Genomic DNA, 14,319 nt, shown 5'->3' on the forward strand with positions numbered 1-14,319 from the left:
TAGTCTAAGTTGAAACACTAAATGGCTCTCAAACACATTATTTAACAGGGTATTTAATTTTATATTAATATAACTGCTACTGACTTGTAACATTAATGAACACAAAATATAAAGTCATGTACAACATAGCTATTCTAGACATACATTTTCTTCTTTCAGTTCAACTGAATGTAATTTTTTTGTATAAAACTCAAATTTGACCGTCTCTTTAGAATAAAATTTAACTTTAAAACCTTAAAACATAATTTAAAACCACTCAATCATTAAAAAAATTCTAAATGAAGATGAAAAAAAAATCATAAAGTAGCAATAAAAAAAATGTGTATAACCAGTGGTGTAAAAAAACAACAACAAAAAAAACTTAGTCAAGTTCTCAGTTCAGTTGATTCAGTTACATAATGTCCATAGCAAAGCAATCTCCACTTAGGACATTGTCAAACTCTGCACGAAATGCAGGGTAAGAGTTGTATGTACACGGCAAGTCGAGAACTGCTTCACATGTATGTGCAACAGGCTTGCGTCCAAGACCACATAATCCATTAAACATGACAGATTTTGTCTTTACACATGACAGTACAGCCAGTACAGAATCGTAGGAAAGTCTCCAGCTTTCTTTGGTCTAGGTTTTTCACGTAGCGCTGCAGATAATTAAAGCTGCCGTCGGCAACATTTTTTTGATCATATTCAGTGAAATCGACACTATAATCTGACAGAACAACATAAATAAAGTGGTTTTAGAAAAAAACCCGAGCTTCTAACTCCACCTGGAGCGTGTTATTTGTTTTGCAAAGATCCACAGCTCCCGGTTCATCATGTCCAATCAGCGCAGGGGGGGTGTGAGATCTGACTGTTAATCACAGATCGGGCACACGCCACCCCTCGCGCACGTTACAATCACATGCACACGCCTGAAGTTCGCGGAAGTTCGCGCAGTAACGAAGAGTGATGGCGGAAAATCAAGTACGCTGATTTAGAGTATAAATGACGTTAGCAATTGCAATCTATCGGTAGATTAGCCAAGACAGCATACCTCCAAATACTCCATGGTGTTGATGGATGCTGATGAGACGGGCGCGTTCCAGGGCTCTCAAGTTTTGAAGACAGGTAAGAGTGACACCCAGCCGACGGGGGGTTGGATACATTTTTGTCATTGGTTGTTGCGTTAAATCTTACCCAGATACAATAGTGCTATTTTCTGATTGGCTATTGTGTAGCTCGACGAACAACACCAGAGGAAACACGCTTGATTCATGCCGGTTCCATAGTGAGAGCGGCGCGGCCAGAGTTTTGGGCGCTGCGGCATATTAAATATATTTCAAATAGTTTTTCAGCGTGAGAAATACAATGTGTGGCGGGAGAGCGTGACAAAAGACCGAAATGAGTGACTGTCACGCTCAATGCGTGACACTTGAGAGTCCTGGCATTCACTGAAAATCTGGTGCACACGCACTGACGAGCATGAACTGGGTGGGAGGGTATCCGTTGATAGTGGGGGAGGGGCATGAGAGTTGTAAACATTCAACATTTTCCTAAATCCACTCAATCTGCCAGACTTGCCGACTGGAGCTTTAAGGGTCAGCTGCTCTTGCCGGTTCAAGAAATATTTTGCTGGCTTTATCATTTGTGCCACTTTCTTGGTTGTAGCTTTCTTTGACTCGTATGCTTCCAGTATGCTTTGTCTGTTTAGATTCAGAATGACACTCGGCATAATGGTTTGGAAGCAGTCAATAATAAATTTGGGCTCTTGAAGGAGAACTTTGTGAGCCATTGTCAAAATAGCTAAACAGATGTTTTCTTTTGACGGCAAGTGGTATGAGCCCATCCGTGAGAAGAGATCAAGTAAATCTTCTGCATCACTTTCACCCAGACTGCCTTGAACAGCTTTTTCAACAACGGACTGCTCTGAGGTAGACAAATATTTAAAAAATGAGGACATCAGGAGCTCTTCATCCACAGAGTCAATACCATCAATACATGCCAATATAAATGCTGGAGACAACCTGACAGGCATCACACCATGATCAATGTAGCCTTTCAACCATACTCTTCCAACAGCTTGCCACTCCCCCTCCAAGTAGTCTGGCCGCAGTCTTGGAACTCGTTCTTCTTCACCCTCACACTGAGCAAGAAAATCTTTCCAGAAGGCAGTGTACAGTTCCCGTGAGACTCCATTCGATCCGCAGGACTTTTTTCATGAAATGGGGATCCATGAAGATCTCCAAAACATCTTTGACTACATTTACCCTTCTTACCTTCACAGATTTGATCTCTTTTATGCTCTCAGATTCTTCAGATGCTTCCATAAAATGCCCTCCAGAAAATAATCCATCTAACTGACGGGGTTAATCATTTAACCCTCTGGGGTCTAAGGTGTTTTTGGGGTCCTTGAGATGTTTTGACATGCCCTGACATTTGTGCTTTTTTCAGTTGCTTATAAACATATTAAGTCAAGTCAAGTCAAGTCAAGTCAAATATATTTATATAGCGCTTTTCACAATACAGATTGTATCAAAGCTGCTTCACAGTATCAATCAAAACAACTTAACAGTGTTTGTTTATTACTGGAAAAGACATCCAAGTTTGGTAGAGCTGATCAGTGGTATGATGGGTCATTTAATTTTAATATCCCCAACTGAGCAAGCCAAAGGCAACAGTGGCAAGGAACCGAAAAACTCCATCAAGTGACCCGATGGTGTCCTAAAACTCCATCAGATGACCCAATGGAGAAAAAAAAAAACCTTGGGAGAACCCAGGCTCAGTCGGGGCCAGTTCTCCTCTGGCGTTTATGAAGTAGAGGATTAAAAATTGTATATGAATGCCTGGCTAAATAGATGCGTCTTTAGTCTAGTTTTAAACTGGGAGAACGAGTCTGAGCAACGAACAATATCAAGAAGGCTATTCCAGAGCTTCGGAGCTAAATGTGAAAATGCTCTCCCTCCTTTGGTGGATCTGGATATCCTAGGAATGACCAGAAGCCTCGAATTTAGTGATCTTAAAGAGCGCGATGGATTATAGGGCGATAGAAGATCCGTTAAATAGACTGGAGCTAAACCATTCAGAGCTTTATAAGTCAAAAGCAAGACCTTGTAATTAATACGGAACTTTATAGGTAACCAATGAAGTGATGATAGAATCGGTGTTATATGATCATATTTTCTTGATCTAGTAAGAACTCTAGCGGCTGCATTTTGGACTAACTGTAGCTTGTTTATTGAAGATGCAGGACAACCAGCTAATAAAGCATTACAGTAATCTAGTCTCGAGGTCATGAATGCATGAACTAACTTTTCTGCATCAGGGACTGATAGCATATTACGTAGCTTAGCAATGTTTCTAAGGTGGAAAAAGGCTGTTTTTGTAACATATGAAATATGCTTTTCAAAAGACAGGTTGCAGTCTAATGTAACACCCAGGTCTTTTACTGTAGCGGATAAAGTAACAGGGCATCCTAATATGTTAAAGTCGTGCTGTGAAAGGTTTTGTGGACGGTTTTTAGAACCGATAAGTATTACCTCTGTCTAGTCTGGATTTAATAAAAGAAAATTACGCGTCATCCAATCTTTTATATCTTTAACACAATCTGTCAATTTGGATAATTTAGCGTCTTCATCTGGCCGTGATGAAATATATATTTGAGTGTCATCGGCATAACAATGGAAACTAATTCCATGTTTCCTTCGAATATTACCAAGTGGCAGCATATATATTGAGAATAATAAAGGGCCTAACACAGATCCCTGGGGCACTCCATAGTTTGCCGAAGTTATGATCGATTTTTCTCCATTTAAGTAGACGAAATGGTAGCGGTCAGATAAGTATGACCTGAACCAGCTTAATGCTTGTCCTTGAACACCAATGTAATTTTGTAGTCGATCTAAGAGTATTGTGTGATCTATAGTATCGAACGCAGCACTAAGATCAAGTAAAACTAGTACTGAGATACAGCCTTGGTCCGAAGCTAAAAGTAAATTATTTGTGATTCTAACAAGCGCAGTTTCAGTGCTATGATGTGGCCTGAATCCAGACTGAAACTTTTCATAGATGTCGTTTTCTTGCAAGAAAGAGCCGAGTTGAGTGGACACAACTTTTTCTAATATTTTTGACATGAATGGAAGATTTGAGATGGGTCTGTAATTTGCTAGGTTATTTGGATCTAATTGTGGTTTCTTAATAAGAGGTTTTATAACTGCCAGCATTAAACGTTCTTGGAACATGACCTAAAGATAAAGATGAGTTAATAATATTGAGAAGAGGCTCTTCCACTTCTTTCAATAGTTTAGTTGGTATATGATCTAATAAACATGTTGTTGTTTTAGCTGAAGTGATAAGTTTATTTAACTCTTTTTGTTCTATGGTTGTAAAGCATTGTAATTGTTCTTGCGGTGTGATAATTGCGGCTGAATTATAAGGCACGAGCAAGGATTGAGCGTTTACGATTGTGATTCTGATGCTTTCAATTTTCTCGGTGAAGAAGTTCATGAAATCATTACTTCTAAACTGTAACAAGGTATTTTGTTCAGACGACGTCTGTTTATTTGTTAGTCTAGCCAGGGTATTAAATAAAAACCTTGGATTATTTCGGTTGTTTTCTATTAGTTTGCTGAGGTGCTCAGCCCTGGCTGTTTTAAGGGCCTTTTTATAATGTGACATACTGTCTTTCCACGCGATTCTAAAGACCTCTAAATTAGTTTTTTTTCCATTTACGCTCTAAATTACGGGTTTCTCTCTTTAAAACATACGTAGTATTATTGTACCATGGTGCTATACTTTTTTCTCTGACCTTTTTTAATCTAATGGGTGCAACAATATCCAATGTTCTAGAGAGAATGGAGCTCATAGTGCTAGTTAATTCGTCTAGTTCATCTGTTTGTTTGGGTTCAGGCAGCAGCTGAGTCAGATCAGATAAGCTATTTGAGAAATGATCTATGGTGGATGGAAGAATTGTTCTACCTGGTTGATAACGTGGCGCAGCATGACAAATTACGGAAGTGCGTAATATGCAAGTTACCATGTAATGGTCCGTGACATCATCACTTTGTGGAATGATATCTATATCGGTTGGATCGGTTCCATATGATATAATTAAATCGAGTGTATGATTTAGACGATGAGTTGGTCCGGTGACGTTTTGCTTGACCCCGAAGGAGTTTAATAAATCTGTGAACGCAGCCCCTAACGCATCATTTGAATTATCTACGTGTATGTTAAAATCTTCAACAATTAATGCTTTTTTGACGTAGACCAATAGATCTGATAGAAAGTCTGCAAACTCTTTTAGGAAATCGGTGTAAGGCCCTGGAGGTCTATATACGGTAGCCAATGCTAGAGATAATAGGGATTTTTTTCTTACATCTAAGAGCGTAACATTTACCACAAGTACTTCAAACGAATTAAACCTATGACGAGTTTTCTGAGTAACATTAAGGATATCTCTGTAGATTGTTGCAACACCGCCGCCACAACCGATCAGACGGGGTTCATGCTTATAACAGTATCCTGGTGGAGTAGACTCATTTAGACCGAAATAATCATTTGGTTTAAGCCAGGTTTCAGTAAGGCACAGAACATCGAAATTATTATCTGTGACCATTTCATTTACAATAACCGCCTTAGGTGTGAGCGATCTAATGTTTAGAAGACCTAGCTTTAGAAATTGTTTTTGTTCACTAATAGCGAGATTTTTTGTTTTAATAACAATTCGATTTTTTCTTGATCCCGCGGTAGATTTATTATTTGATCTCAGTAAACGAGGAATAGACACAGTTTCTATGCAATGTTCTACACTAGTATTAATAATCAATTAAATTGGTGCAGTAGAGACTGTGATTTGGATTTTTGGTTACTAGTCAAACGGTATTTAACATCTTGGAGATGTTATCCGACAGAAGATATGCCCCGATTCTACTTGGGTGTAAGCCATCAGCGCGGAAGAACCTCGGTCGCTCCCAAAACAGATTCCAATTATTTACAAAGAGTAGTTTCTCCACATCACATCATGACAATAACCATTCATTTAGCGCGAATAATCTACTGAACTTTTCATGCCCTTTTCGGTACGTAGGAAGCGGTCCAGACACAATAATCGATGTTTCAGGTGATGTTCTGCGTACCGTATCGATAAGGCTCCTGAAGTCTTTCTTCAGAACCTCCGTCTGTCGCAGCCTAGTGTCGTTAGCTCCCGCGTGCAGCACAACAGCTCGTCACCGTTCAAGATCTCAGTTACCCGTGCAGTGATATCGAGAACACGAGCCACAGGAAAGCAATGAGTGTGCACCTTACTTTTACCTAACGTAGCGTGGACGTGTCGGACCGTGGAATCGCCGATGATCACAGAATCGCGTTCCATTTCACAAAGAGGGGAGAAGCGGTTCTGGGTGGAGATCTCGAAAACCGGGAGGGGCGAAAAGATTCTTGTCCTGGCACGCGGCTTCCGCGGAACCACCCAGGCTTCGTGGTGGTGTGTTGGAGCCGGAGTGAATGAAACCATTGCTGATCGTGACCTGGACGCTCGGGACCAATGCTGAGAAACGCACGGAGTAGATGTGGTCAGCGTCAGCGGGTTACTAATATTAATCGCTGATCCGTGTGCATCAGCGCGTGATGTTTCAAGAGCTAAACGCCGGTCTCTCAGCTCAGCTGGTCTCTCTAGAAGGTCACGGATCTGTTTTTCTACAGCCTCTAATTCAGACTGCACCGTGAGCAAATCAGATTTGTTCTCATCTGCACCAAGAGGTAGATAACATACATCTGATATATTCGCCAATTTAACAGATGGACATTAAGTTAGCAATGATGCAACCAGTGATGCTATTAATATTTATACTATTTTATGACTCAAGTCTTGGGTTTAATCCATCTAGTGGTACGGGTGTAATGTAGACGCACGATAGACGGGAAAAATATTTGTTTGTAAGTGAGTGTAAAGAACGCGTCTGGCAATCGATCGTAGGGCCGAGCAGCAGTGAAGCAGTGTCTCGCTCTACAACCAAATGATCCAACCGTATTTGCGGTTCCAGCCGTATAATGGCTTGAGACGCGTCTTGCCACGTTTATAAGTGAGTGTAAAGAACGCGTCTGGCAATCGATCATAGGGCAGAGCAGCAGTGAAGCAGTGTCTCGCCCTACAACCAACAACCAAATGTTTCAACCGTGTTTGCGGTTCCAGCCGTATAATGGCTTGAGACGCGTCTGGCCAACTGTCCGAGTTGTAATTATGAGTTAAATGATGGTTCAGAATAGAATAAAAGAAAGAAATACGGAAAAACAGAAGGAAATACGAAGCTAATACGAGGCTTAGACAGCCACGATGCAAACAAACTCACAGCAGGCAGCGAGGCAGACAAGACAAGACAAGACAACACATGTGCCATATTAATGGCACATGTGTAATTACACTCTATTTAGCACAAACAGGGCTACCATAATATGTGAGCAACATGTATGTACATATTTGTATTTTTGAGAGAATATTGTTTATGCATGGTTATTGAAAAAACTAAAAATTAAAGTTTCTGAAATAAGGCCACAAAACACATATTGATTATTTCTTCACAAGACTTTTGAAAATTTTATCACATAGCCTAGAATATTTGCTCCAAAACTATGTGAGAATCATCCTGACTACTCATTCAGATAAGTCAATAAAGTCTTTTAAAATGTGTATGACGTGTTTTGTTTGAGAAAGCTTTATGCGAGGAGGTGTGATCTCTCATTAATATGTATGGCATTTCACACCTGAGAAAGACAAAGACCCTCCCATAATGGCCCTATTAGGTGTGCTATCAGGCCCTATCATTACGAGGAGCCTTGCACAAAGAATGAGGAGATTTAAAAAAGAATGGATTTTAGATTGTTTGGATTTATTTACAACACAACATAATCCAAAGATACACAACAAAGGACAAAAAAGCACATTAGTAAACACACTGATCTAAAGACAGAGGCTTGCACAGTCACACAGCATTGTCCCATTCCTGAAACATAGTACACACCTGTCATTTCCACGGTGTTTGATTTTTCATTTTCAGTGATGGGAATAACGGCATTACTTTTTCCAGTAACGAGTAATCTAATTGATTACTCTTCTCATCTTAATAACGCCGTTAACGTTACTGCCAAAAAATGCGGCGCGTTACTATAACTGATGAAGCTGGGTTTTTTTTTCATCAGACCAACTAGATCTCTGAGCGTGAGGCAAATACTTTTTTTACTGCTCTTCCTTAGTGAGTGGGCAGAGCACGAGACAAGCGCAAGATTTTTCACGAGTGATGATATTACTGCGCCGAGTCTAAGTGCTCCCAAGCACTTGCTATGGTATTCTGCCATAAAATATAGTTATCCATTTTACACGCTTAGAAAAGCGCAACGTTTTATTTTGTGTCACCGTCCTAGGTCGAGTTACACTACTCGTGTAACTGTATTTAAATAGGGAAAACGTGGAGGTGTTTGGTCGCTTCTCTTCTGGGCACGTATTGAATGAACAGGGCTGAGATAAGATCTAACAAAGTTTCGCCGCAAGACAGCGATGTAGTGCACGCACTGAGATGAGAGAGGTATGCATCAACTCGTCTTAGTTAAGGGAATAACAGTTTAATAAGAAAAACCAGTAAAGTATCCCTTTAATCTAAAAGAAAAGGTCAGCTATAAATACATTTGCAACAAACATATAGGCTATGCATATGAGTGTCATGACAAGGCCTAATGGATCAATAATTACTGTTACACAATTTACCTTATCTTTTAGTTTTTCAATTGAATCTTGAGGAATATCCCGTGACCTCAAATTCAATAAATTCTTCTTCTATGTTGCGATCTGCGATTATTGATGAAAAATAAGCTCCGTACATGTCATTCCTAGTTCCACATTTGCATTAATGATGCTATAACGCAAACCAGAAATTGTAATGCGTGCGCACGAGATACGTTTCTCGTGCGCACGCAATACGTTTCTCGTGCGCACGCAATAGTTTTCATGTGCGCACGCAATAGTTTTCATGTGTGTGCGCGATATTTATTTATTTCTTTTTTTATTATTGGCAAAGGTCCCCTCAGGGGCTCCGTAGATTTACACCAAACATTTGTGCTTAAAAAACCCTCTTCACTGTAACCTGCATCTGTTGTCTGGTTTGTAGTTCGTCTGGTTTATTTAACTGTTGGTTTTACTGTCTTTTGTGGGATAATATAGTAAGATGTAAATGTTCATCTTCAGGGAGACTGCCTTCTACCGCCAGCAGGATCTGACGGTTCAAGCAGGAATCTGTCGCTGAACCACCGGATGGGGCTTACGCCAAACATATATTCTATACACTATCTACATTTTAATCCTTATTCACTCAGAGTCTTTATGGTAGAGATGATCTTACCACAGTGTCTCCAGTTTACAGTGAGGATTCGCCAGTAGATCAGAAAGCTGCTTTATTCCTGAGTCTCCTAGTTTATTCCCAGGCAGATGCAGTGTTCTCAGGTGTGAGGGGTTTGATCTCAGAGCTGAAGCCAGAGCAACACAACCTTCATCTGTGACACCACAATCCCACAACCTATAGAAAAAGATGACACACATTAACCCTCTGGGGTCGGCAAATGCGCCGGCGCGTTTTGTTAGATTTTTTTCACATAGCAGAAAAAAAGACTTAAAATACTCTAGGGCTGCAGCAATCGATTCTTTTTGTAATCGATTAATCTAGCACTTAATCGATCGATTAATCGAGTAATCGGATAAAACATTTTCTGTGTTTTTAAACAACCAAAACACATAATGCATAACAAAAATGATGTGGCTGTAAAATGATCAAGCATTTGGCTTTTATTTATAAAAAATAAAAAACCTGGTATTTATTCCAACTCCAACATTTGGCTCCAAAACTAAGCGTATTTATTGCAATTTTTACCCATTTAGTATAAGTGCCAACAATGTTCTATGCTCAATTACTTAGGTAGCAGATTAAAATGTCTTCCCCAAAAGTACGAGTGGATTTGGAGAAGCAGGCTGGGGAATTTCATTTTTTGTTGTCTGTAACTATTTGGAAGATGTGACATAGCCTACAAACAAGGTCTTGCAAAGACTGCAATACAATATTTGTTCCTCCATCACGTTGCGGTGTATACAGTGAATGCATGCTGAAATTGTTGCGTGGCTACATAAAAGTTTAAGCATATGTGATGTTACATAACATATTGTTTAATAAGTTGGTCCAATACTCATTCTACAACAATAAAAACATTAAAAACATTATACAAACAAGCATTAAAAATACTGGATAAAAAACCATACCACTACCACCACTGTAGTATTCTGAGGAAATATCAGTTACTAACTTGGGATAATCTAATTAAATTAAAAAACATCTGTTTAATTTATAAAATCAAACATGGTCTAGCACCTCCTCCACTATTTGACTTTATACTTTTTAGATCAAGTGAGGTTAGGGTAACCAGAGGGGCAGTGAGGGAAGACTGCATTATCCCCCGGAGAAAAACAGCTTTTGGTCAGTCTGTTTTTTCCGTAAGAGCAGCAAAGCAATGGAACACAGTGCCTGAAAACATCAGAGAGTCTTTGTCATTCTTTTCATTCAAAAAGTATGCAAAAAAATGGCTTGTAGAGAGCCAAACTTGTAGGCACTAATGTTTTCTGTGTACACTTAAACATTGTGTATTTATTTATTTATCTTGAATTGTAATTTTTAACCATAATGTGTTGTATGTAATTTTATTTTTGTGATTTTATACCTGTGGTTATTTTTAAGGTTGCCTTTTTTACACCTGGCTGGGGGACTACCGATGAAAATTAGCACCTCTGAGCTAACTTGGGTACATTTACACTGTTTCAATGTTTATTAATGTACACTGTCCCCTTTCAAATAAAGCGAAAATGAAAATGAAATGAAATTGCCGCAATTGATCTGACTCGCGCGTGAGAGAGACGAGGGTGCATGCGTATGTGTGTGTGTGTGTGTGTCTGAAGGGGTTCTTTTTTAAGGCTAAACTCTCTTGCAATTGAACGTGAATACGTTTACTACTTAAAAACATCAAAGCTAAACATCATATCTAGTCAAACCGCATCACGACATCACTACAAATACAGTATGGGATTAAAATCAGCGAACATCAATGTATCATAGGCTTATGGTGTGTTCACACCGAACGCAAATTTAATTATTTGCGCGAGTAGATTACATACAAAGTCAATGCAAAAACGCGAATAGATGCATCATTCGCGCCGGGCGTTGAGACTGACGCGGATTGGGCTACGCGTTTGCCGCGAACGTCTTCTGCGCAAGTTGAAAAATTTGAACTCGAGCGAATGTTCAAGCGTCTAACTAGACGCGATAAACGTGTATTTGACGCTCTATCCGCGTTCGGTGTGAACACCATTAGTTTACCTTGTTTCAGCGACGCTTGGTGAAACAGCATGGAGTGGATGTTTTCGGTTCAGATGCTGAATCATTGAAGTCGTACTGTTGTAATATGCCAGGTCTACTTTGCAGTAGACACATTGCACCTTGTTCTCTTCCTTTTTAAGTATGTAATGATCCCAAACTTTAGACATTCTCTGCCATTTATGGACATCTTTACTCTCCGCCATCGCGCCAACTAAATTCAAAATGTATCACGCGCTATATAGATCCCTGCGCGTATAGTGCGCGTCATAGGAATTTATCAAGGCTTCGAGGCAGAGTTTTTGCCTCGAGGAATTTTTGTAATCGAGTTAATCGAGTAACTCGATGAATCGTTTCAGCCCTAAATACTCCATTTCTGGCCATACAGACTTAAGAAATAAGAAAAAATAAACTGTTAAATGTCTACTTTTTTATGTGTCTACTTACAAATTGAAATAAAACTTTGTGCTTTTGTAAAATAAAGAAAATAAACAGGGTGTGCTTTCTGCCTCTCCGTCTCAGTGAACTTTTTTTCTGGAGCCGTCTCTAAACTGAAACAAAACTCAGCGAATACTATTCACCCAGGCATGAGCAATATATCTTTATAATCATTTAAATGTGTACTTTTAAATGATCTAATTCAAAACTAAAATAAATATTCTCTGTTTATGTAATCTATATAAAAAGAGAGAGATGTCAGTCGTTCTCATAGTTCTCGTAGCTAATTATTCTGCTAATGTGACACGCCCACAGAGAGCGCGCGCTATTCAAACGCAAATGATCTGAGGTAGGAGTGTCGCAATATAACGGTGTCGACGATAATCGTGATATTCAAAGACATCGTGTTAATTTAGAGTGTGGCAATATACCGGTATTGGCGATAACCACGATGTTTAAAATGAATAGGACTGTAAATACTCCAGCGCGAGTGCCTGGTTGACTGTATTGCACCCGCTGACACCTATCAAACAAGACGACGCAGCCCGGGCCGCGCAGCAACTCTGAGAAGAACACGTAGGGGTGTGACGATTACCGCATCACCGCAATATTGTGTTAAAAGTGTGTGTGTGCGTGTGTGTGTGTGATTTTGGTTGGGTGACAGTTGTAGGTTACAGTTTGACAAGAGTTTAGAGTGTGACAAAAGCACAATGTTGTGTTTTAATGCGTGTACACAAATATAAGTAAACACTTTGCAGTTTGAATGATGTCCTGTATGAACAAAATGACGGAGTATGTTTTTATGTTTCCACTGTTCGATCGTGCCCGCGCATCTCTCTCTCTCTCACACACACACAGTTCGATCGCACCCGCGCCTCTCTCTCACACACACAGTTCGATTGCGCCTCTCTCTCTCAATCACACACACACACACACACACACACACACACTCAAGCATTGCAATCTTGACATCGCAGCCTGTTCATTATGCTGCATTCACAACAAACATGAATAGAGCTAAATTTAACGCTATTTAGAGTTTTATTTATTTTTATACCATGTATTCTTCGTGGAAATCCTTATTCTTGCCGAGTCTTTATGGTAGAGATGATCTTACCATACTTCCTCCAGTTTACAGTGAGGATACGCCAGCAGATCAGAAAGCTTCTTTATTCCTGAGTCTCCTAGTTTATTATATGACAGATCCAGTTGTCTCAGGTGTGAGGGGTTTGATCTCAGAGCTGAAGCCAGAGCAACACAACCTTCATCTGTGACTCCACAATCCCTCAACCTGTAGAGAACAATGACACACTCTTCACTCTCAGATAAAAACAGAAATCTTTGTTTTTCATAATTGTGAAAATGTATAATTTGTCCAATCTCTTTTTTTAAACAATTAATTCAATATATCAGTAAGTTTAACTGTTATTCTAAAAGATTGTCTTTATGTGAGGAAGAAAGATTATATAAAACTGATTAAATGGAATACATTGAATATGTCTGTTTTTTACCTAAATAAATATATAAACATTTAAATTAAATCAAAATTAATATAAAAAAGTCTAAATATAAATGTTTATATGCATACATTATAAATGCAAATATTTGAAAATCAATTTCTCACACAAATATCATAAAAAATTGTTACGTAGATAACAAATAAGGTCAGATCGGTGGAGGGTTTAAAAGCTGAAGTGTGACACTCATATTATTTGTTAAACCATTAATTTATAATGTTAAAGAAATGTTATATTGTTTTAGCAGTGATGCTTGTTCTCAGTGTTACTTACCAAGCTGATCTAGTTGCTGTAACCACAGGCATCAGCTTCTGAAGAACTTCATCTCCAGTGTTTTGTGGGACACTAATTGAAAATAAAAAAATAAAAAGTTAATTATTAATGCTAACAATATTAATTCATAACATAAGAAAATAATACATTATACCTCCATAAATACCCTCAAATATTTAATTAAACTGCTTTATAAAGGATAATTGAAAAAGTTATTTTAGTGTCTATAACTGTAGAAGCCCCGTATTTAGCAACACATATTTGTTTTTTCTTTTTCTTGAAAATGTCGCTTGTCAAGGTCTATTAGTCTACATTTACACTACAACACTATTTTGACATAACAGATTTTTTTGTCCTGTCAAATGCATATATTTTCATAAATAAAGAAGTATTTTGTGTTAAACAAGTTAGGAAGCCGGACTGCACACGCACACACACACACACAAACACACACACCTCATTCATCCTCGTCTCGTTCACACACAAACACACACACACACACACACACACCTCATTCATCCACGTCTCGTTCCTCCCGCCATTGCCGCTATCATAGGAGCACGTGCACAAGAGATGCTGATCGCACATGGACATTCACCCGTTACTCCACTCTCCCTTCCATAACCATTTCCCGGTCATTTCATACACTTACACAACTCGTCATTCCGTCTTTGTGTTGTGTGTGTGTGTGTGTGGGCGTAATCAGTCTTCCAGCG

General features: G+C 39.1%; 1 protein-coding gene across 50 annotated transcripts in view; it reads right to left on the reverse strand.

Annotated features, from left to right (window-relative positions):
- Window positions 1–14,319, reverse strand: part of LOC130072179 (protein NLRC5-like) — a 912,375-nt gene that overhangs the window by 64,671 nt on the left and 833,385 nt on the right. For 49 of the 50 annotated variants that reach the window (XM_056237149.1, XM_056237148.1, XM_056237144.1 and 46 more), the window contains 3 exons: window positions 13,604–13,675; window positions 12,931–13,104; window positions 9,363–9,536 (listed from right to left, as the gene is read on the reverse strand). In XM_056237149.1, the coding sequence (XP_056093124.1) occupies window positions 9,363–9,536; window positions 12,931–13,104; window positions 13,604–13,675 (420 nt within the window). The remainder of the gene's footprint in view (window positions 1–9,362; window positions 9,537–12,930; window positions 13,105–13,603; window positions 13,676–14,319) is intronic. The other variant, XM_056237150.1, reaches the window with a different exon arrangement.

This window comes from Rhinichthys klamathensis, unplaced genomic scaffold (assembly GCF_029890125.1).
Source record: "Rhinichthys klamathensis goyatoka isolate OS25496 unplaced genomic scaffold, OSU_Roscu_1.1 h1tg000481l_1, whole genome shotgun sequence".
NCBI classification, from domain to species: Eukaryota; Metazoa; Chordata; class Actinopteri; order Cypriniformes; family Leuciscidae; genus Rhinichthys; species Rhinichthys klamathensis.